This window comes from Sander lucioperca, chromosome 13, assembly GCF_008315115.2.
Source record: "Sander lucioperca isolate FBNREF2018 chromosome 13, SLUC_FBN_1.2, whole genome shotgun sequence".
Classification (NCBI taxonomy): domain Eukaryota; kingdom Metazoa; phylum Chordata; class Actinopteri; order Perciformes; family Percidae; genus Sander; species Sander lucioperca.
This window is the reverse complement of record NC_050185.1, coordinates 21,674,065-21,693,586: the sequence shown is the minus strand read 5'-3', so window position 1 is coordinate 21,693,586 and position 19,522 is coordinate 21,674,065. Positions and strand designations below refer to the sequence as shown.

Genomic DNA, 19,522 nt, shown 5'->3' with positions numbered 1-19,522 from the left:
CACTATCTGGCCACACTGGCGTTACGGTATTATCATGAATTATTGCCTCTCTGTGCAGCAACCATGACATTGTGTGAAAGCTGCAGGCTACTGTCCAAAGGTGCAATTGTTGGCTTTTTTTACAGCTAATGCTAGCTTCTCCTAAATAAGATAAATAGTGTGTTGTAGGATTTTTTTAACAAGACAATGTTGGTTAGCTGCATATGATAATTTTGCTCAATAACAATCTGATAATACCTAAATGTAGGAAGGGCTGCAAACAACGATTATTTTGTTTATCGATGAGTCTGCCAATAATTTTGTCTGATTAATACATTAATTGTTTAGTCTAAAAAAGGCCAGAAAATAGTGAAATATGCCCAATCACAAAAAAACAAAACCTAAACATATTCAGCTATGTAGTTGCTGATTGTTTTTCTGCCAATTGCTAACCCATTAATCGACTAATCGTTTCAGCTCTAAATGTAAGATCGATCATTTGGGTTGGAATCTTTTCCCAAAAGATCACATCTTGAAGGGGAGTTTCATTTAGACCAGCGATGTAGAAATCATCCCGGTTGAGCAATGTCAAAAGCCCTATGAGAAGTGAATCACGCAATCCTCAACATTTATCAATGACATCATGTTACTTCACAAGAAAGTCCCTTCATTTAGCTAAATAGTTCATCAATAGTTCTAAACTAAGCCCAAACATCAAATGCTAAGGATCATTCCTGTTTCTTAACTGTTTCTCCAAAAATTGATAAGTAGGAGGATGTGAAAACGTGTGTATTGTTTAAAGAAGACAGGAAGACCAGCTCAGCATTTGTTAAGTTCCACCTGGTCCAATCAGCTGCTGTCTCGTCTTCCCACTCCATAGGTGACGGCCCGGGCGGAGCATCTGGGTTCAGGCCTTCTGCACCAGGGCTGCCAGCCCAACCCCAGCCAGTTCATTGGAGTGTTCTCCCAGAACAGGCCAGAGGTGACTCTCACTCTTTGTCTCAATCTCGGATTGTCTCTTAGCTTTTCATGCTGTCTCTCTCGCTCTGTCTCTTCGACTCCGTTTCTCACAGTCTCAGTCTGCTTCACTGTATCACCTATTGGCTCAGACAAGTGCATGTAAACCATTTTACAGATGGTTTCATTCACACAGGCCACAAATATAAACACAAGCACGCTCAACAACTGTACACACTTCTGTTAGTGTCTTCACATAGAGACCCTTTCTCTTTTTTGTCAAACGTAAAAAATGTACAAATGTAAAAAAAAAATCTATTGGCTTTAAACAATAGTATGTATAAGTAAATATATTGTTACATATTTAGAACATGAATGTAGGCTAACATAAATATAGGAGTAAAAATATGTTTTGAAATACAAGTATGATGAATGAACCCCAATAACCCCTGACCTTTGACCCCTGACTTGTGTGTGATTTTAGTGGATCATCTCAGAGCTAGCTTGCTACACCTACTCCATGGTGGTGGTTCCTCTTTATGACACGCTGGGCCCAGACGCCATACGGTTCATCATTAACACTGGTAAGAACACACTCATACAATACTAACTGGCAGCCATGCTAACACACACATAAAACACACACACACACACGCAACAGTATTCAAAAGTGATAATTCGTTTAGCCCTGCTAAGTTTTGAATTAAGATGTAAATACAACAAACAATCTTCTCTTCTTTGATGGAATAACTCAAGTAGTAGCTTTAGCAGTGGAGCTCCCCTCACTGGTGGCTGAGAGCACTGTCGTCAGCTCAGCCATGATACACAGTGTGTTACTTCCTGGATTAAAAAGAAATTAAACCGGAAGTGATAACTCTGCTGCAAATGGATGGCTGCTGAGTATATAACCTTATCAACAGTGCCTATACAGGCCTAGTTTTGTACTGAACTGACCACAAATTTCAGCTGAATCCCCACTCCACGTCTGTGTCTTTTTGTTTTGATTTGTTTCTTTTGGTTTCTTATTGTGTTGATATTCACACAAGGGTGCATGTGCTCTTGTGTGCTTTTGTCACTTCAGCTGACATCTCCACAGTCATCTGTGACAAAGTAGAGAAAGCTCAGGTGCTTCTGGAAAACGTTGAGCGGAAGGAGACTCCGGGCCTGCAAAGAATTATCTTGATGGATGACTTTGAGTCCTCCATCGTTGAGCACGGAAAGAGCTGTGGCGTCCACGTGCAGGCCATACAGGAAGTCGAGGTATGACATGTAGGACCAGCCCAATGGTACTTGCACTTGATTGATATGTACTGTAATTTAAGAAATAGTAATTTGACCATGCATATTCTGGTGCTCTTTTTCATGCATGTCAGTTTTACACTAATCAGATATATTTAAGGCTTGCTGCGCTCTAGCTTTAAATAAACACAAGCACAATGTGTTACATCTAGAATTTTTTTCTTTTTATTATTACTTTCCGCATGTTGAGATATAGTCATCAAAATACCATTGAACAAGATGAAATGTAATCAAGATGTCTATAAAATAAATTAAAGGAGAAGTATGGTCACTTTATATTTTACCTTTTGTTCTAGTCAAAAAATGGTTCACAGATATTTTATTTTATTTTTAAAACTTAATAAATTCCCTAAAACATCACATTTTTAGCAAATGTTACTAAAACAAAAGTACGTTGTGCATTTGTGGACTACAGCGGTGGATTTGGTGCAGGACAGTGAACGTGGAATTGATTAAAAATAAACTATAGTGCTGATATTAATGTTTATAAAAGAACATGTTGCCCAGTACAACAGTGTGGCTCCTTGATTTGTTTTTAGTAGTCTCTGTACAACAATGAGGGTTTATGGCACAGAGGAATAAGCTATATCAGGCCAACATCTTTTGGTTTAGGTTTTTTCATGTTATTTGTTGATAATAAGCAAAGTAGCAAGGATTGGAAGTTTGTGCATTGATAATCATAGACTAGCTAATTAGTTCTAATAAAATGTGTGCTGGGTTGGGCTATGTTACTACACAGAAGTTTCATATACAATCTGAACAGCCAGACAAAACAACAACCAGTCAAAACAAACTGATGTTTAGTTTTGGTCAGCACACCTTCAAAAAATATGTTGTTTGTCTGCCATGTTTGAAGAGATCTTTATCTACCTCTCTGGCGCTACAGAATCTGGAAAATGGAGGATTTCACAAGAACAAAATCACACACAGAGTACAAAAGAATGTACTATTGTGTTGTTATGCCTCTATGTCTGATGTACGCATTTACAGTAAATTCACTGCTCTTTACATTCCTGTATCTGCTTCATTAGCACAATCACAACAACAACAAACAGACACGTAAAACTGGTACAGCAGTGTCTATCACAAAGGCCAGGTTAGATGCAGATTTCTTTCGTTTTCTTTCTTTCTTTCTGATCACATCAGAAAGACAAAGAGCGAGAGACGGGGGAAAAATGTTGTATGCTTAAATAAAATAAACAATGGTTTTATAGCCCAATAAGGACATTCCAAAAAATTGTTCTCTATCGTACTGAGACGATCTCTCAACAGAGTTACATATTCCATATGTACAGGGGACAGACCCACTGGGGCAGTTGACGGGAATATCACTTTAAGACACACCACTCAGGGCCCATGCTTGGGCATAAAAGGCCCAGATGTGCATGGGTTCACTGATTTACATTGATTGGAACGGTATCCGAGCGGCCTTGCCCTGGAGAGATAGTCTCTTCACTCAGAGAACCAAGGTTACCTTGTAACCGAACCATTTACAGTACAAGGAAGTAGCTGGCAATCACGTGTACATAACTATCATTTTTCTGTGACGATCAACTTTAATGAACCTGTCTTAACTGTGCCAGTGTGATAGACAGTCAGCTCATCTGGATTATCAGGTGGATTAAAATAAATGAGAGGACTTAATGCAAATGCTGTTTAACACTGACTTAAAATCACAGATTTCAGCAACAAAGCATACACAAATGCAGCGGGATTGTAGAGATGGCTTTCTGAGCATGTTTGATTTCCATCAACATAGAACCACAAATGTTTGGCCTCTGTCAAGACACTCACTATTCAAAGAGGCGTGGAATATAACACTAAATATATGTCTGATAATATAATTGTATTGTCATTTATGTGTTAAAAGGTGTCAAGTCTACTACTAATAGTTATTTTTATGTTGTTTTTCTTACAGGCTCTGGGCAGAGAGCATCACAGAAAACCTATAGTAAGTACTAGCTAATTCAAGATTCAAATACAAACAGGGAAAGATGCACTGTACAACATGTTTAGCAATGCAAGCAGCACGGGTCTGGCAAAGTCAGTCTGTCGGTCGGTCAGTCAGTCCACCTCTCTGGTCCATCATATACTTAATACAAATTAGGACAGTGTTTGCATGATAACAGGCTAAACTAAGATGGTGAACATGGTACTACTTTCTAAACATCTTAGTACTTCTAAGTATTCTAGACTTACTTACTTCTTAGTATTTAGCTCAAAGCACCACCATGCCTGAGTACAGCCTCTCAGAGCCGTTAGCATGGCTGTAGACTCAAACATGTATATGAAATACATGATACTGTGTTGCTGAAAGCTTTTACATTTGCTGTTCTGTCTAAAATAAAGCATCTGTAATTTGACAGATTTTATGGCTTTATGTGGACCACATAAAGCCATAAAATGTTTTTTACAGATTAAACACTGGGACAGTTACAATTCAGCCCCAAGCCTCTGGCTACTTGGTATTAGCCAGCTAAGCAAGTATTTACTCTCTGTTGAAAATAAGGGGGAGAATAACTTCAAATTGTGAGTGAATTGAATGCACTTCAAAGAAAGTTTTGATGACAGCTTTTTGGCAATTTACACATTAACTCTGGATGTCCTACTGTTGGTACAATGGCAGAGAAAGGGGCCAGAGCTAATGACTATAAATACAGTATGTAAACATGCAACATTCCTTAATCTGTTTGACAGGTTTTTGTGCAGGTTGCTGTCAAGAAAGCTGTAAGATGTAGAAGTTCATCTCATTATAAGTTACATTGAAATCTCATGCTCTGACTGATACCGTTTTGTCTCCACAGCCACCGTTGCCAGATGACCTGTCCATTGTTTGTTTCACCAGTGGAACCACAGGTAGTTACTTTGTAAATTGTGTAAATAACATGCATTATTTGTGTTTGGTGCTGAGAAAGTCACACGTCATTCAGGATCATTGGCTGTGCAGCTAACTGACCAACAATGCTATCAATAACTTTATTACTGTTGCCGTTACTATTAAGTGAAGTCCTTTTACAGCCTAGTAACGGCAGAACCATCACACATGTTCATCTTTAAAGGAAAAACAAGAAAAGATAGACTTAAAATTATAAAAGCAACATTAGATTTGGTCTATTAAGTATTTAAAAATGCACAATTTGGAAGGACATTTTTATTTTGTGCTTCTGTTAAACTGCTTCTCTGTAAGGATCAGTGTGCATATCCATGCAAAACATTTCCCATACTGCACCATGCCAAGCCAAGGTATACAATGGCCCAATATAATATGTAGACAACCATACGTTTAACATGCCTTTAACAAGGTTTCCCTCCAGCTTATTACTTGCTGCACTTACATGTTTACAAAGGCTTACGTTCACTGAGCGGTGTTGCTCCATTAAATTCTAGTCAAACAGTAAAGTGCTCTCTGACTCATAAGCATATATACTCTTTGTTGTTACTAGGGTTGTGTATTATTCAAGTTATAACACAGAGTTAACCAATATTTTATGAATGCATATAAAACTGCAGAGCTGCAGTGGTCAGCTTTGTGGCCAGGTCGCCAATAAAATGACATTTGATTTTTGACTGATCTAACACTTATTGGGCGTTATTTGTTGGACAGGTGGGAAAGGACAACCTGCTGATGACACACCTGTTACAGTCATAACATTTGTCATATGTAGGCCATACTTTTTTGTAGGCCAAAGACTGTTGTGTTAGAGTTAAACGTTCATGACTACACAGCAATAAACACTGTGAATGATTTAAAGCATAGAAGATTGGGGTCACTTGTTAATCAGAAGAGTTTGCGGGAAATGTCTAAGAATGTTGTTTCATATGTCAAAAATCTGTCTGAAATTCAGTATACGGTCATTTTTGTGTAATGCATTTAGATTTCTTTTGCTAAGAAAAATACAAGACAAAAGTATACCACATTAAAATTCACATTTGGAATAGGGAAGCTCTCTAATTGCTGGGGGATGATGACTTTTGGACCTAGACGTGGAACTATTGCTCTACTTGAAGGCGAGACGGGAAGACAAGCATTTACTGTAAATTAATCCAGTTTTCTTCACAGCAGCAGTGAAATATACGGTTACACTTTACTTGAAGGTATCTACATAAGAGTGACATGACACTGTCATGAATGTGTCATAAACATTATAAACAAGTCATAAACGTTTATGACATAACGCTTCTTTTAGTAAGTGTCATTCGGTTTTTGTCATGACAAGTTATGGTTATGGTTAGGCTTCATGTGTCATGACTGTGTCATGTCACTCTTATGTAGATACCTTAAAGTAAGGTGTTACCAAATATATATATACACACACACACTCACACATTCATTTTTGTCCTGAAATGCCAGAGGACGACACATTCATGTGAGTGAGGAAGCAACACTAGTTTTCCGGGAGGTCTTTTATTAACCAACAGACAAGGGAACAAATGCAGGTCACCTAAAGACACACTGGTGTCAGTTTACCAGCTGCAGCTCTATGGTCCATTGAAAACGCTGCCACCTGCTGGCTTTCAGAGAGACATGCAGCCACTCCAACATGGGGTAAAGTTTTTACACATCACTTTCCATTTCCCGAGAATTCCCTCCGTCTTTGTTGCCACATCTATTCGGCTCGTTTACTGCTGTAGGAGTCACACACTACATCTGGAAAGAGGAACACTTTATTTAAGAGTCATTGCTTCACAACCACTACTGTGTGTGTGTGTGTGTGTGTGTGTGTGTGTGTGTGTGTGTGTGTGTGTGTGTGTGTGTATGTAGACAGGACTGAGCAATGCAATGGCATTACAGTAACTGGGGAGAAAAATGTTAATTTTAGTCTGTTGTAGAAATTGCCAAACATTCAAGAGAAACATGTGATTTAGGGATTTTCGATTTTCACAGAGAAAGAGCTGTTTTAAATTGTGACACAACAGATTTGTAATTTTCCACTTGAAATAATGCTGACACATGGCTTCGAAACACAGTCTGGTGGTTTAAGTAAAATAGTTATTGACCGTGTATTTATAGATTTTAGAGGCAAAGGAACATAAAGAGAGACAATCAACATACCCAAATTTTAATATTTTATAGGATTAAATGAACAATTAATTTAGAAATAATAATTTAGAGTATTATGTATTATATTGAAAAAGTAGTCTTTTCAACAGATATACAGCACATATATATTATGTATATGTGTGTACAGACCGCACATGCTGTTGTCCATGAGTGCAGGTATTAAAGTGTGCAAATAAGAAAAGACTACTTGAGGGTGAAACAATTTGAAGAGATCACTGTCTCCCTTTGGGAAACTTCACTCTATTAAATTAACTTTAATTATGTTACATATTGATATGGTCATTAGCCTACAGTATGTCTCTGCTTTGCGTTTCACACCTGATGTACACTGTTTAACAGCCAAAAAACACGATGATCCTTTTTTTAATCCCAAATCATTCTTGGGTTGCAAGACATAAAATGTAAGTACAATTCAGAGGAATTTCCTGGAAAAGCCAGGTTTGTCTTTCATTGTCTGATTCCTTGGATGACTGCATGGTACTCGGCCAGGTGAGAGGAATTTCACTTCATTGATGTTGGTGTGGGTGTGTGTTTTCTGTCTGCTTACACAGGAAACCCAAAGGGAGTTATGCTCACCCATGGGAACGTGGTGGCAGATTTCTCAGGCTTCCTCAAAGTAACAGATGTGAGTGACTGTGTTTTCTTTTGTCCTTTTCCTAGGAAATCTTTCATAGCAACACCCCAGATACCCTGCAGTCAATCAGTATTTAAATACGATGTCTGACTTTGCTAAGTGATTCATCAGTCTGGTTTTATTTTGTGTTTTCTTTTCCCCTATAACTTTTATTACAGTTGGCGTGTTGCAAGATCCTTTTAAATCTAATTGTTTCCTTTCTTCTGACTGCTGCAGAAAGTCATTTTTCCCAACCAAGATGATTGCCTCATTTCCTTCCTACCACTGGCTCACATGTTCGAGAGGCTCATTGAGGTAAATGGGCTGAACTGAGATCCTTGACCACAGGATTGAGATGGTTATGCAATCGGATGCTTGGAGTGTGGCGGGGGCAGAGGAAGGATCTGTGACTTTATAGGCATTCATGTGAAACTGTTTAGTGTGTGGGAAGGATAAAGAGTGGGAGGGAGGGAGAGGCTCTGTTTTTCTTTTCCTTCTCCTTTCCTTTGGTTTAGTTTTGATGAATGTCATACCTGCCTTTTACAGCCACTGGTGTGCATGCTGCATCATTTCCTATCCTCCCGAAGCACGCACACACACACACACACACACACACACACACACACACACACACACACATATCTGACACTAATATCAGAGTATTTTCTTATATGCACACAGGAAACAACATTATTGAGAGAAATCAGACTGACGGGCACAGTAATAGGAGCATGCACCATTTGTTCTTACAGTGCCTGACTTCTGCTTTTCAACTGTGGAAAACCACTTGATTTGTTTGTTTTTAGTAGTCGTGCCGTAAAAGCAAAGCTGTAAGTAACTACATTATCATACAGCACTTTTGCCAAAGGGATTCCTTCTTAGACTAATGTCTCTTTGTCATGCACTTGCCCTAATTAGAAACTCTGTTAAGCGTTTACATGTCCAAAACATCAGGTTTCTCCTCCACACATGTAGCTGAGTTTCTCTTAATCCCTCACCCAAATACAGTTGCCTTTTACTCGACGTGTAAGAAATTAGGAAACTACAAGATATCAACAACAAACAAAGAAATAATCAGTAAAGGTTGCATCAGATTATTTCAGGGGCCCTTGGTGTTTGTGTCTACTTAGTCACCTGTCACGTGTTGGCTTATAATGGCACGTCAACAACAAAACCCAGTCACATGAAGTCCCACAGGAAACATCAGATCTGTTGTTAACAACTCTACAGTGCATTCTAGCTTTTCCTGTTTTGGTTTTTATCATCATACCCAGATGCACTGGTAGTTTGGTCAGCTAGCGGGTGCTATTTTAATCCGGTGTGTGTGTGTGTGTGTGTGTGTGTGTGTGTGTGTGTGTGTGTGTGTGTGTGGGTGGGTGGGTGGGTGGGTGTGTGAGAAGTGTCATGTGCCATGTGTGTATCACGTAGCCAATCGGGTTGCATCAGGTTGAACCTGCCTTGGTTGTTTGCCTGCAACACACAAGCAGAGTTGTCAGTGGCTTAAGACTCAGACACAGGAAACCATCTAACTTCCCCAGAGAGCAGCACATCAGACCGCACAATTGAAGCAAGCTCAAGAGTCTCTCTCACGCACACACAAAAACACCTCTCCATTTCTGATAGGCCCGCCACTAATCTCTCAATCAAAGGCAAAAAAGAGGGCAGACCTTTCGCTTCGCTGTGTCCTCAGATGGCCTCAGAAACAGGAACAGGGTCACAAAAGGTGCATGTTTTTACTGGCACTTGACAACAAAGATTGTGTGCTGAGTTAATCCTTATCCTAGTCTATCTGGTCTGTGTAAGTAACACAACCTGCAAATTATCTGTAAAAGGGTGTGTGTGTGTGTGTGTGTGTGTGTGTGTGTGCGTGTGCGTGTGCGTGTGCGTGTGTGTGTAAAAAACACTTTGAAGATCAGGCCAACTTAACATACAGTAATTCTCATTTGAAATATCTTTTGCATTTGCACTCAGTTTGTACAAGAATCATCAACCGACTCCAAGTTGCAGAAAAATGTACACACTACACATCAGTTTTCTTGGTTGTCTGATTTCTGCGTTATTGATTTGAGTTATGCAAGTGTAATTAACACCACTCATATCTCTTCCCCCCTGGGTGCAGGATCCTGGGGTAGAAAAGAAAGTAGTAGTAGCAGTCACACGTTTCACTCATGATTAATAGATTACTAAATAATGAGTCACTCTTGCCGCTGCTAACTTGAGTTAATCCTCTGTGATTGCTGATATTTCCACTTACGTATGAGTGTAAAACACAGAAGGCATGCCTCAACATATAATACAGAGTATCTTGTTGCAAAATAATCTGTAAATTCTCCAAAAAAAAACTCTTTTTAGTTCACTTCAAAGACCTAAAAAATTAAGTTGCCCACCACTCACCTGCTTAAACATTTTGCTAGTTGCTAGAAATATAATGTTATACATAGAAACCAGTGGTGGAAAGTATGTACAAGTGCAGTACTTACACTTACAATTTTGAAATGTGATACTTGTACTTTACTCTGGTATTTTCCTAACTTCTTCTACTTTACTCAATTTCAGTTTTACATATTGTACTTTGTATTCTATTATTACCAGATTATAATAATAATACTTTATTTTGTCCCTAATGTACTCTGAACGATTGATTGGAGAAGTGCTATTTGAATAAAGATTACGTCCGGGAATTTCTATCAACTGAGTTGTATCTAAAACCTTAAATTATTTTACCCATGTCAGTGTTGGGATTTTGTCTATAGAAGATACCTGACAGCTAGTAACGTTAGGCCCACTATTTGTGTCTGTCTCTGCAGTCTGTGGTGTACTGCCATGGAGGACGAATCGGGTTCTATCAAGGCGACATCCGTCTCCTCCCAGATGACATGAAGGCCCTGCAGCCCACCATTTTCCCTGTGGTGCCTCGGCTGCTCAACCGCATGTACGACAAGGTGAGATGAACAGATAAAGAAAAGGCTTTTTAGAAATCTGATGTTTGCTTGTTCTGCTGGCGATTAAGCAATTTGGCTTTATAGTTCATTGTGAGTTTCTCTAGCAAAAAAACTGCTGTAAAAATGGGTATTGTCTGGGAATTGGACACCTACACTGACAGGGATTTGTGGTTTGAAAATCAAATGAAATTGGTCACCACTACTGTTTTGAGTCATGTTAAGATATTTGCCATCCAGTACTGTATCTGTGATTTAGGGATAGAATGAAGTTTTGGTTATCAACCATGACTAATGCATTTGAAGTCCAGTTTCTTCAGAAATTCATTATATGTAATAAAAACCTCTAAGAGAGTTGGTACATTAATAATGTGGGAGAAGGAATTAGAGTTTTGTTCTTGCACTTATTGGGTTATTGGGTTACCTGCTTTCTGCTCATTTTGGGGCATATTACATGAATAAATGTAATTCTCATTTTGCTGGAATGAGAAGGGCCTGTCCCCAACCAAACAAACTTGTATTTTGTCTTTGTCTCCTCTGCAGATCTTCAGCCAAGCTAACACCCCATTGAAGCGCTGGCTGCTCAACTTCGCTGCCAAGAGAAAAGGTGCTGAAGTAAGCAACGGGATCATTCGCAGTGACAGCTTATGGGACAAAATCTTCTTCAGTAAAATTCAGGTAAATAGTGTTTCCTCTCCCAGAGCTAAATGTGCTACTATGGACTTATGTTACATGAGCTGGTGATATCCTGTAACATCACTATACACAACATATACTTCTGTATACTCAGGGCATTTTGAAAAAAAAAATAACTGGAGAATTTGTGGAAGTAAATTACTGTATGACCACGGTGCGCAGTTGAAGCTAAAGCCTGACTTCTACATTGGAGTTTTCAATCTAAATGCCACCAGTTCTAATTGCATTAACTTCTGTGCATTTGTACAGGAACGTTTTTTGAAAAAGACTTGATTTTTTTATTAAGAGTTTAATACCAAACAGCCTACCAACTGTCACCAGATTCAGATGTTGCTAAATCCTGATTGGTGCTCAGAAATACATGATCTCATTTTACCAACAAAACCCAACATACTTCAAACCAGTTAGCAAAGAGAAAAAAAGAAAACCAGAAATGTAAAATACCAAAGAATTGTTCAAACTTTGGCAGATAATTGTGTGTTCATGTTGGACCCCATCGCATACAGTAAGAAGCAGATTGGCAAAGAAAGATTTCCACGGCCTTGAAAGCCCTTTTTTTTTTATTCAGTACAAACGATAAATTCATGATTTTTTTTTTGTTTTTGTATTATTATTTTAAGAAAATGAAGACCTTTATGTACTGATGATTTGTTTCCTCTCTGTGCAGGCCAGCCTCGGAGGAAGACTGAGGATGATTATAACAGGAGCGGCTCCCACCTCGCCTGCTGTCCTGGGATTTCTCAGAGCAGCCCTGGGATGCCAGGTCAGACACACAAACATTCACATAATGAATTATCTAGGCCCTAGCAATAACAACTACATGCTTAACCCAACCCCAAACCCTTACCTTAACCGATACCTAGTTCTAACCTTAAGCCTAAAACTAAGTATAAACCCTTTAAAGAAGTGAGGACCAGACAAAATGTCCCCACTCTCAAGGCCTAAAACTCAAACCGGTTCTCACAAAGATACATACACGACATGCATACACATACACATTCACATACATGAATGAATGTGGGTGCACTCAAATACCTTACACAACCCTTTCAACATCGCCTGTGTCTGTGTGTAGGTGTATGAAGCATACGGCCAGACAGAGTGCACAGCTGGCTGCACCTTTACCACACCTGGAGACTGGACCCCAGGTGAGCGTTTATGTAATAGACATAGAAATGGAGGACAAAACCTTATCTCTGCCAGACTCACTTAACTTGTTTACTAGACTAGAGTAAAGTGACTCAGTACTCAGCTCAGTACAAAGATCTAAAAGTGACGTGGTTGAGTCATAATTTTAAGAAGTAAACTACTCCCATGCTGTGACAGTGTTTAGTTAAGGTCGCTGTGTATGTAAACCTGATAAGTGAACTGCTGGTCCCTGAATCCCCCTGATATTAAATTTTTTTTGGTGAAATTGCCAAAGTTATCTCTATCTCCCTATGCACCGCACTGTGTAGTCACAGTCGCTCAGATAATGATGTAATTACTCAGACCCTCAGGCCTTATCAGCTCTGCTCCCAGTGAACGTTTTCTTGATTACACTCAACGGAAAGGAAGAGCGTGAGTGAGGGGGCGGCTGTAAAGTTGATCGAGAAAGAAAAAAGGAGAGGCCTAGAAGAGAAGAAAGTTGTTGGGCAACAGTATTTATAGTCATAATGCCTGCTTAGGTGATTGCCTACATCAACAAGCCTGTAAAAAACAAGTAGCGGTCATAACTGCCTGTACATATTTACCCTTTAGGCGCCTACATTTTTGTGTTGGCATTAATGGTAATTTTCCAAGGGAACTTTATCCAATTATTTAGACTTAAAGCTGTTTATGGATTACCTTTGTTATAGGTGTCTGATCAAAGCTGCAGTCGGCAACTTTCATAAAAATAAGTTGTTGTCATATTTGCTGAAACTGTCACTATATCCATTACATCATAAGACAGACAATCTGTGAAAAAAAACATGCCTACTCCTAGTGCTCCTAAAGGCATTTGTAAGATTCCACCGCGCCTGAAGGAAAACAACCAATCAGATCAGAGGAGTCTCTCACACAGTTTCAATCACTGCTCGTGATGACTCAAGCTATCCAACTAGGTAGCCAAATATGGATGGAAATTCTGTCACTGCATTGCCTACTTCTTGCACACAGATTATCTGTCTCGTGTACTACTGTCAGGATATAGTGACAGTTTCAGCACATATGACAAAACTTGTTTTATAAAAGTTACCAACTGAACCTTTAAGTCATCAAATAATAGATTTTTAGCTATAGCAAAATAAACCCTTGCATTTTAATACGTCACCTTGGTTTTTTACCTAGGATGTACATTTTAAATCAATTAAATCTGCCTACACTAACTTAATGCCTAACCTAATACCTACCTTCACCTTTTTTCCCCAGGCCTTCACACTTTAATAGACCTTTTTCACGGCAGACATGTTGACACGTCATAGTAGGAAAAGCACAGGTGTATTCAGAACCATTAATGATGGCTGCATTCCACTTAGGAGAGGCCCTGGTATTGTGCATGCTGACTCACTGAACTAGCTTACTGGGACACTTGATGGAATTGAGCCATCGTTAAGGTTATCAATTTCAGCTGTGCTTTTCCTACTATGACAAGTCAAAAATGTCTGCTGTGAAAACGGTCCATAGCCCAAAACACATGTATCTAACTGCCTGCACACAACATGAATAAGATAAAATAACACTACACCAAAATCACCACACAGCTTATTGCTGTATTGCTGAGAGCCTGGTGAACATAACATCACCTGTTCAGTTACATTTGTTTACTCTGTGTGGACAGAGCTTTAACTACACTATTTTTTTGTATAGAGTAGGCTCAAAAGGTAAATCACAGTGAGTACTTTAATCTTACTAAATTCACCAAATAAATCCACTTAATGGCTGAAGGGAAGGTGGAGACGAAGGTGATGTGTGAGGATTTTAGTCATCTTGAAAGTCATCATCTGCATAATGCTCACAGGGATACAATTTAACAGAAGTTGAGTCAACTCACTGGCTAATATTTGTTGACTTTAAGAAGCCTGGGGGCTTTAGTTTGTAAAAATAATGACACTGTATGACCTTGCAATTAAAAAAAAGATGGCTTTAGTAAAACTAATTGAAGAAAATAACTTAAAAGTTTCTTAACTGTATTGTTTTGGCAGAACTATATGGAAAATTCCCAATCATGACCTTTGACCTTTATAGCATTAAGCAGCTAGTGCAATTTTGTGAGACAGTGTGGTCATTTATTTTTCTTCTTGTACACACACTTGAATTTGTTTTTGTTTGAATAAATAAAAGGATAGTCTTGCATTTCCAGATGTCCACAGTGCTGTGTCAGCACAGGAGTATGGTCTGGCTACAAGTGTTAACATTCTGGCATAGGGGAAAAAAATGTGCTGGCTTGTTAGTATTTCTCAAACCAATCACAGCGTGTGAAAGACGCTCCGGATGTCATGCTTTATCCCAGCACTTAACATCCGGTAAGCCAGACTAGTAAAAGGCTAATCACATACAGTATAATGTACATTTAGAAACGGTGCTGCCAGAAACATTAAAAGAGTAGTTTGATCTCTTACTTGAGGCCCGATACTGTTTGTTTACTGCTATTTAACTGGAGTAGAAGTAAACCTACATCAGTACTTCAAAAGTCAGTTTATGAAAAAAAGATCCTCATTTAAATGTACTATTAGTTGCCTTGACCCTTGAACTGTAGGAAAAATGGCACAATACAATTTGTATCATTGCATATCAGCCAAAACCACAACATGACAGTACAGTATGTGCTTCAGCCTGTTGTAGGTGTTTGCAGCACTGAAAAAGAACAGATAACACTCACTATGTTGACTAACATCAAAATGTAGTCTATCACCCCCCCCTACTGCTCCGTTCTGATATCTCATGAAATATTTGTATTTCTATTAAAAAATATGAGGGGTTTTTGTGTGAAAATGATCCCTCCTCCTCACACATTTGGTTTCAAGTGAACATCAAATGTGCTTATTGTTGAGCTTAGAGTACAATGTATAATTAATTATAAAAGGTTGTTTGTTATTTTCTTTAGGAAATTCATTCAACAGTGGACAGTGTTAGCAGCGACAACGGCCGCATGTGGGGGGAATCGGACAATCCAAGTTGAGACAAAAAAAGGAAAAAATTCAAAAAAGGTTATTTTGGTGAGTTTTTAATTGTTTTGTTTGTTCTGACCCTGTAAATAGGTCACGTTGGGGCCCCACTGCCATGTAACCTCATCAAACTGGTGGATGTTCCTGACAAGAACTACTTTGCCTCTAAGGGAGAGGGAGAGGTAAGGAACATGATTTTGAAAGAAAGAAACATACACACTACATATGTGTGTGTGTGTGTGTGTGTGTGTGTGTGTGTGTGTGTTATCAAGAGTGTGTGTGTCACACATGAACTTATCAAGAGACAGACTGTGAACTGTCCCAGATTTAGCAAGGTTTACTGAGATTAAACTAAGCTTTGTAGCGACGGCTACATTGTAGTGAAAAGTAGAACTACTGCAATCTTTTTTTTTTTTTTTTATAATTTTTACCTGCTCTTTAATGTTTTAATTTGTTTTTTTTAATCGTTTTCTAACTGCTCTTTGTTTTATGTAAAGCACTTAAAATTGCCCTGTTGCTGAAATGTGCTATACAAATTAAGCTGCCTTGCCTTCATCATGATTTCCACACGTCAGAGGGCTAACTGTAAGCTTGTTTGAAATTTTACAATGCTGCTTTATATACTCATATATCTTAACATGCCAAGATAACAAGGCCAAAGATATGAGGTGTGTGAAACAACAACATTTAAAAAAAAATATATTACTAGATCAAAAAAAGTTTTTTTAAATGTAGGAGTTGACATGCAGTGCACATAACCAAGAGAATAAAAGCGTCATATAAAATAAAAACATACTTTTTTTTTCATAAGAATAAAAGGTATTGACTTTTGAAAACCAGTGTTAGTGTTTGTACAGGAGATACAGTGTATATATTTCACCTCTGACCTCGATTCTTTTCCACTCTTCTAATCTACCATCTAGGTTTGTGTGAAGGGACCAAACGTGTTTAAGGGGTACCTCAAAGACCCAGAAAGGACGGCCGAGACGCTGGATGCAGACAGCTGGCTTCACACCGGAGACATCGGCAAATGGTTGCCTGTATGTACATACAGTAAAGCTCACATCAGACTAAAGATTATTTAGGCATTATAATTAAGTATTTTATATTACACGGCATTGGATTTAATTAATGCTTTGTTTTTACACGAGTACATCCCAGGATTTGTCATCCTGTTTCTTCTTCTTGTCATTTATTCTCCTCTCCTGTAGAATGGCACACTAAAGATCATTGACAGGAAGAAGCACATCTTCAAGTTGGCGCAGGGCGAGTACATCTCCCCTGAGAAGATCGAGAACATCTACATTAGAAGTGAACCTGTGGCACAGCTCTATGTTCATGGAGATAGCCTGCAGGTAAGAATACTAAAACAAACACACATGATCTTAATGTCGGCTAGACCTTAATTAATCTAATTCTTAGCTGTACACGTTAAGCTTTCCAAGGTGCAAATTAAATTAGTGGCTCCTGAGAGCCTGGGGTGGCAGTATGTCTGAGCTATGGTTCTTGTGCTCCATTTCAAGTCAGGACAAATATAATACACAATCATCTGTCTTGTGCTAATTTTCAAGATGATTGAGTACACAATCTTTTGACTTTTCATTTGGGTTTGCTCTTTCAAGTCCTGTTTGGTGGGAATTGTGGTTCCTGACCCTGAAGTCATGCCTGAATGGGCCAAGAAAAAAGGCATAATAGGCACCTACAAGGACCTCTGTAAAAACACGGTAGGTGGCACGCAGCTCAAATGCTGTTAATAATAGAGGCTAAAAATAATAAAGAATTCTACGGAAATTAACTTTTTTTTTTAATCAACAGGAATTAAAGAAGGCAATCCTTAAAGATCTGGTGCATCTGGGCAAGGCCAGTGGCCTCCACTCTTTTGAGCAGGTAGGTAGACAGTTATGTGTTTGGGTTTGAGGCAAAAACTGTTCGCTCTGCCTTTTATTGTAGCAGTATTTTTCTTATTATCTTTAAAAGACATGTAAAATAACCTTGGTCTTAAAGATACAGAATAAATGTCTTCAGTTAAGTTCAGTTAGTTAATATATATATATATATATATATATATATATATATATATATATATATATATATATTTTAACTAACTGAACTTATTTTTTTTTTTTTTATATAAAGTCAGTTATTCGCCTAGGTGCTTGTTCCCTTGGATAAGCAAAGGTTTAGCTGAAAAATACTGTATATTACAGGACTCATGCTAAGACTTGTAATATTGCCTAAAATTACACAACCCAGCGTTCTTGTCTATTCTTAAAGTTATATAACCCAAGAAGCTTGCAGTAACTTGGGGGAGACTCTCACGAAATTTTGGTCTCATTCAACATCTTTTATATTCTTTCCCATTTTCCATTTAAAGGTGAAAAACATCTACATCCACAACGAGATGTTCTCCATTGTAAACGGCCTCCTGACTCCGACACTTAAGGCCAAGAGACCAGAGCTGAAGGAGTTCTTCAAGGAGAAGATCGACCAACTTTACAGCAGCATCTCCATGTGAAGGCCGGCAGACCTCATTTTCTTTCAAGCATCTTAAAACTAACACCTGCTTTGACCATTGACCTGCAGTGGGACAAAGATGTGACATCTTGGGCTTAAGATGCTTTGGGGAAACATCCTCCTTCTATGGAAGATTTAAAATGCTTAAATACAAAGAAATTAAGTGAAATGCAATACATGTAGTTATATGTTTTTCCCTTTTAGGAATGCATTTAATGTATCATAATTACACAAAAACATAAGTCAAAAAGAGAAATTAGCTTCTAGTCTGTTAACTGAATTGTTTTTTTATTGTGACAATGAATTTCCTGTCACATTAAAAACATCACAAAACAAAGTGGTGCATTTCAGTGTTGTCCAGCAGAGGGCAGTATAGACAGATAATTATGACACAATTTTGGCACAATAATTGGTTCTTTGGTGTTTTTTGCCCCTAACGTCTCCTCCCAGGCAGCACGGCAATGGTTATGTTTAGGATTAAGGTTAGGGTTAGTCCCCTGGAAGGCGCCGTTGGAGGCAAAAAACGCCATTGAGTCAATAATTGTGCGTACATAAAAAGCAAATGCATACAGTATTACAAGTATTTTAATTCACTTTATTACTTTGTTCGATTTGTATTCATTTAGGCATGGGAAATCTTCCACATATTGCCACCTGCTATCCACCCAAACAAACCATGAATGCTCTGTTAATTAATTCATCAACATTTCATGTTGAGCAATCCATTCCTACTTCCCATCAATCTGCTTCTCCTCTCTTCTCCATCAGTTTAAACCCACCAGCCAAACACAACCTAAAGCCACAGTCGACGACAGCAAGCGGGATGTCTTTGTGTATAGTGTAGCTCAAGGAGATGTCTTGCTGATAACTTGTAGGACGGTAATGGACCTTATCCTTAGTGGAAAACAGTAGATTTTCCTTTAATCAAACAAGGTGCTGTCAGCAGTGCCGCTCAGCAGGGCCTGATACATTTCCCCTGAGCTGACACAACAAAGATCAAACTTTTAACCCAGACCTCGTGCAATTTGACCAAAACCACACCCTCATGTTTGTGGTCAGAATTAAGATAACAAGGTAAAGAGAGTAGCAGCTCCTGCCTTACAAATCATTGCTGTCTGCTCCATGTAGAGCATCTCAACGTTTGAGCCACATCCATATTCATTCATTAAGGACCCTCTACATGGCTGTGATCAGCAGTTAGCATGCAATCTCCGTGTTTATGTAAAGGACTGGCTCACTGTAACAATCATCAAGGTTCACAAGTCAGTTCAATCACAACTTTCTTTACATCCATCTTTGCACAAATAGTATGTCAGGTAAAAGGAAAAAAGATAAT

At 38.6% G+C, this 19,522-nt stretch overlaps 1 protein-coding gene across 2 annotated transcripts in view; it reads left to right on the top strand.

Annotated features, from left to right (window-relative positions):
- The window catches only part of acsl6 (acyl-CoA synthetase long chain family member 6), a 37,858-nt gene extending 19,498 nt beyond the window's left edge, over nucleotides 1–18,360 (top strand). For both annotated transcript variants that reach the window (XM_031308033.2, XM_031308034.2), the window contains exons 6-22: nucleotides 860–961; nucleotides 1,421–1,520; nucleotides 2,018–2,196; nucleotides 4,154–4,186; nucleotides 5,040–5,091; nucleotides 7,849–7,922; nucleotides 8,148–8,225; nucleotides 10,718–10,852; nucleotides 11,393–11,527; nucleotides 12,213–12,308; nucleotides 12,621–12,693; nucleotides 15,766–15,854; nucleotides 16,596–16,712; nucleotides 16,884–17,027; nucleotides 17,295–17,396; nucleotides 17,488–17,559; nucleotides 18,047–18,360. In XM_031308033.2, coding sequence (XP_031163893.1) covers nucleotides 860–961; nucleotides 1,421–1,520; nucleotides 2,018–2,196; nucleotides 4,154–4,186; nucleotides 5,040–5,091; nucleotides 7,849–7,922; nucleotides 8,148–8,225; nucleotides 10,718–10,852; nucleotides 11,393–11,527; nucleotides 12,213–12,308; nucleotides 12,621–12,693; nucleotides 15,766–15,854; nucleotides 16,596–16,712; nucleotides 16,884–17,027; nucleotides 17,295–17,396; nucleotides 17,488–17,559; nucleotides 18,047–18,187 — 1,722 coding nt within the window. In that variant the 3' untranslated portion in view covers nucleotides 18,188–18,360. The remainder of the gene's footprint in view (nucleotides 1–859; nucleotides 962–1,420; nucleotides 1,521–2,017; nucleotides 2,197–4,153; nucleotides 4,187–5,039; nucleotides 5,092–7,848; nucleotides 7,923–8,147; nucleotides 8,226–10,717; nucleotides 10,853–11,392; nucleotides 11,528–12,212; nucleotides 12,309–12,620; nucleotides 12,694–15,765; nucleotides 15,855–16,595; nucleotides 16,713–16,883; nucleotides 17,028–17,294; nucleotides 17,397–17,487; nucleotides 17,560–18,046) is intronic.
- The last annotated feature ends 1,162 nt before the right edge of the window (nucleotides 18,361–19,522 follow it).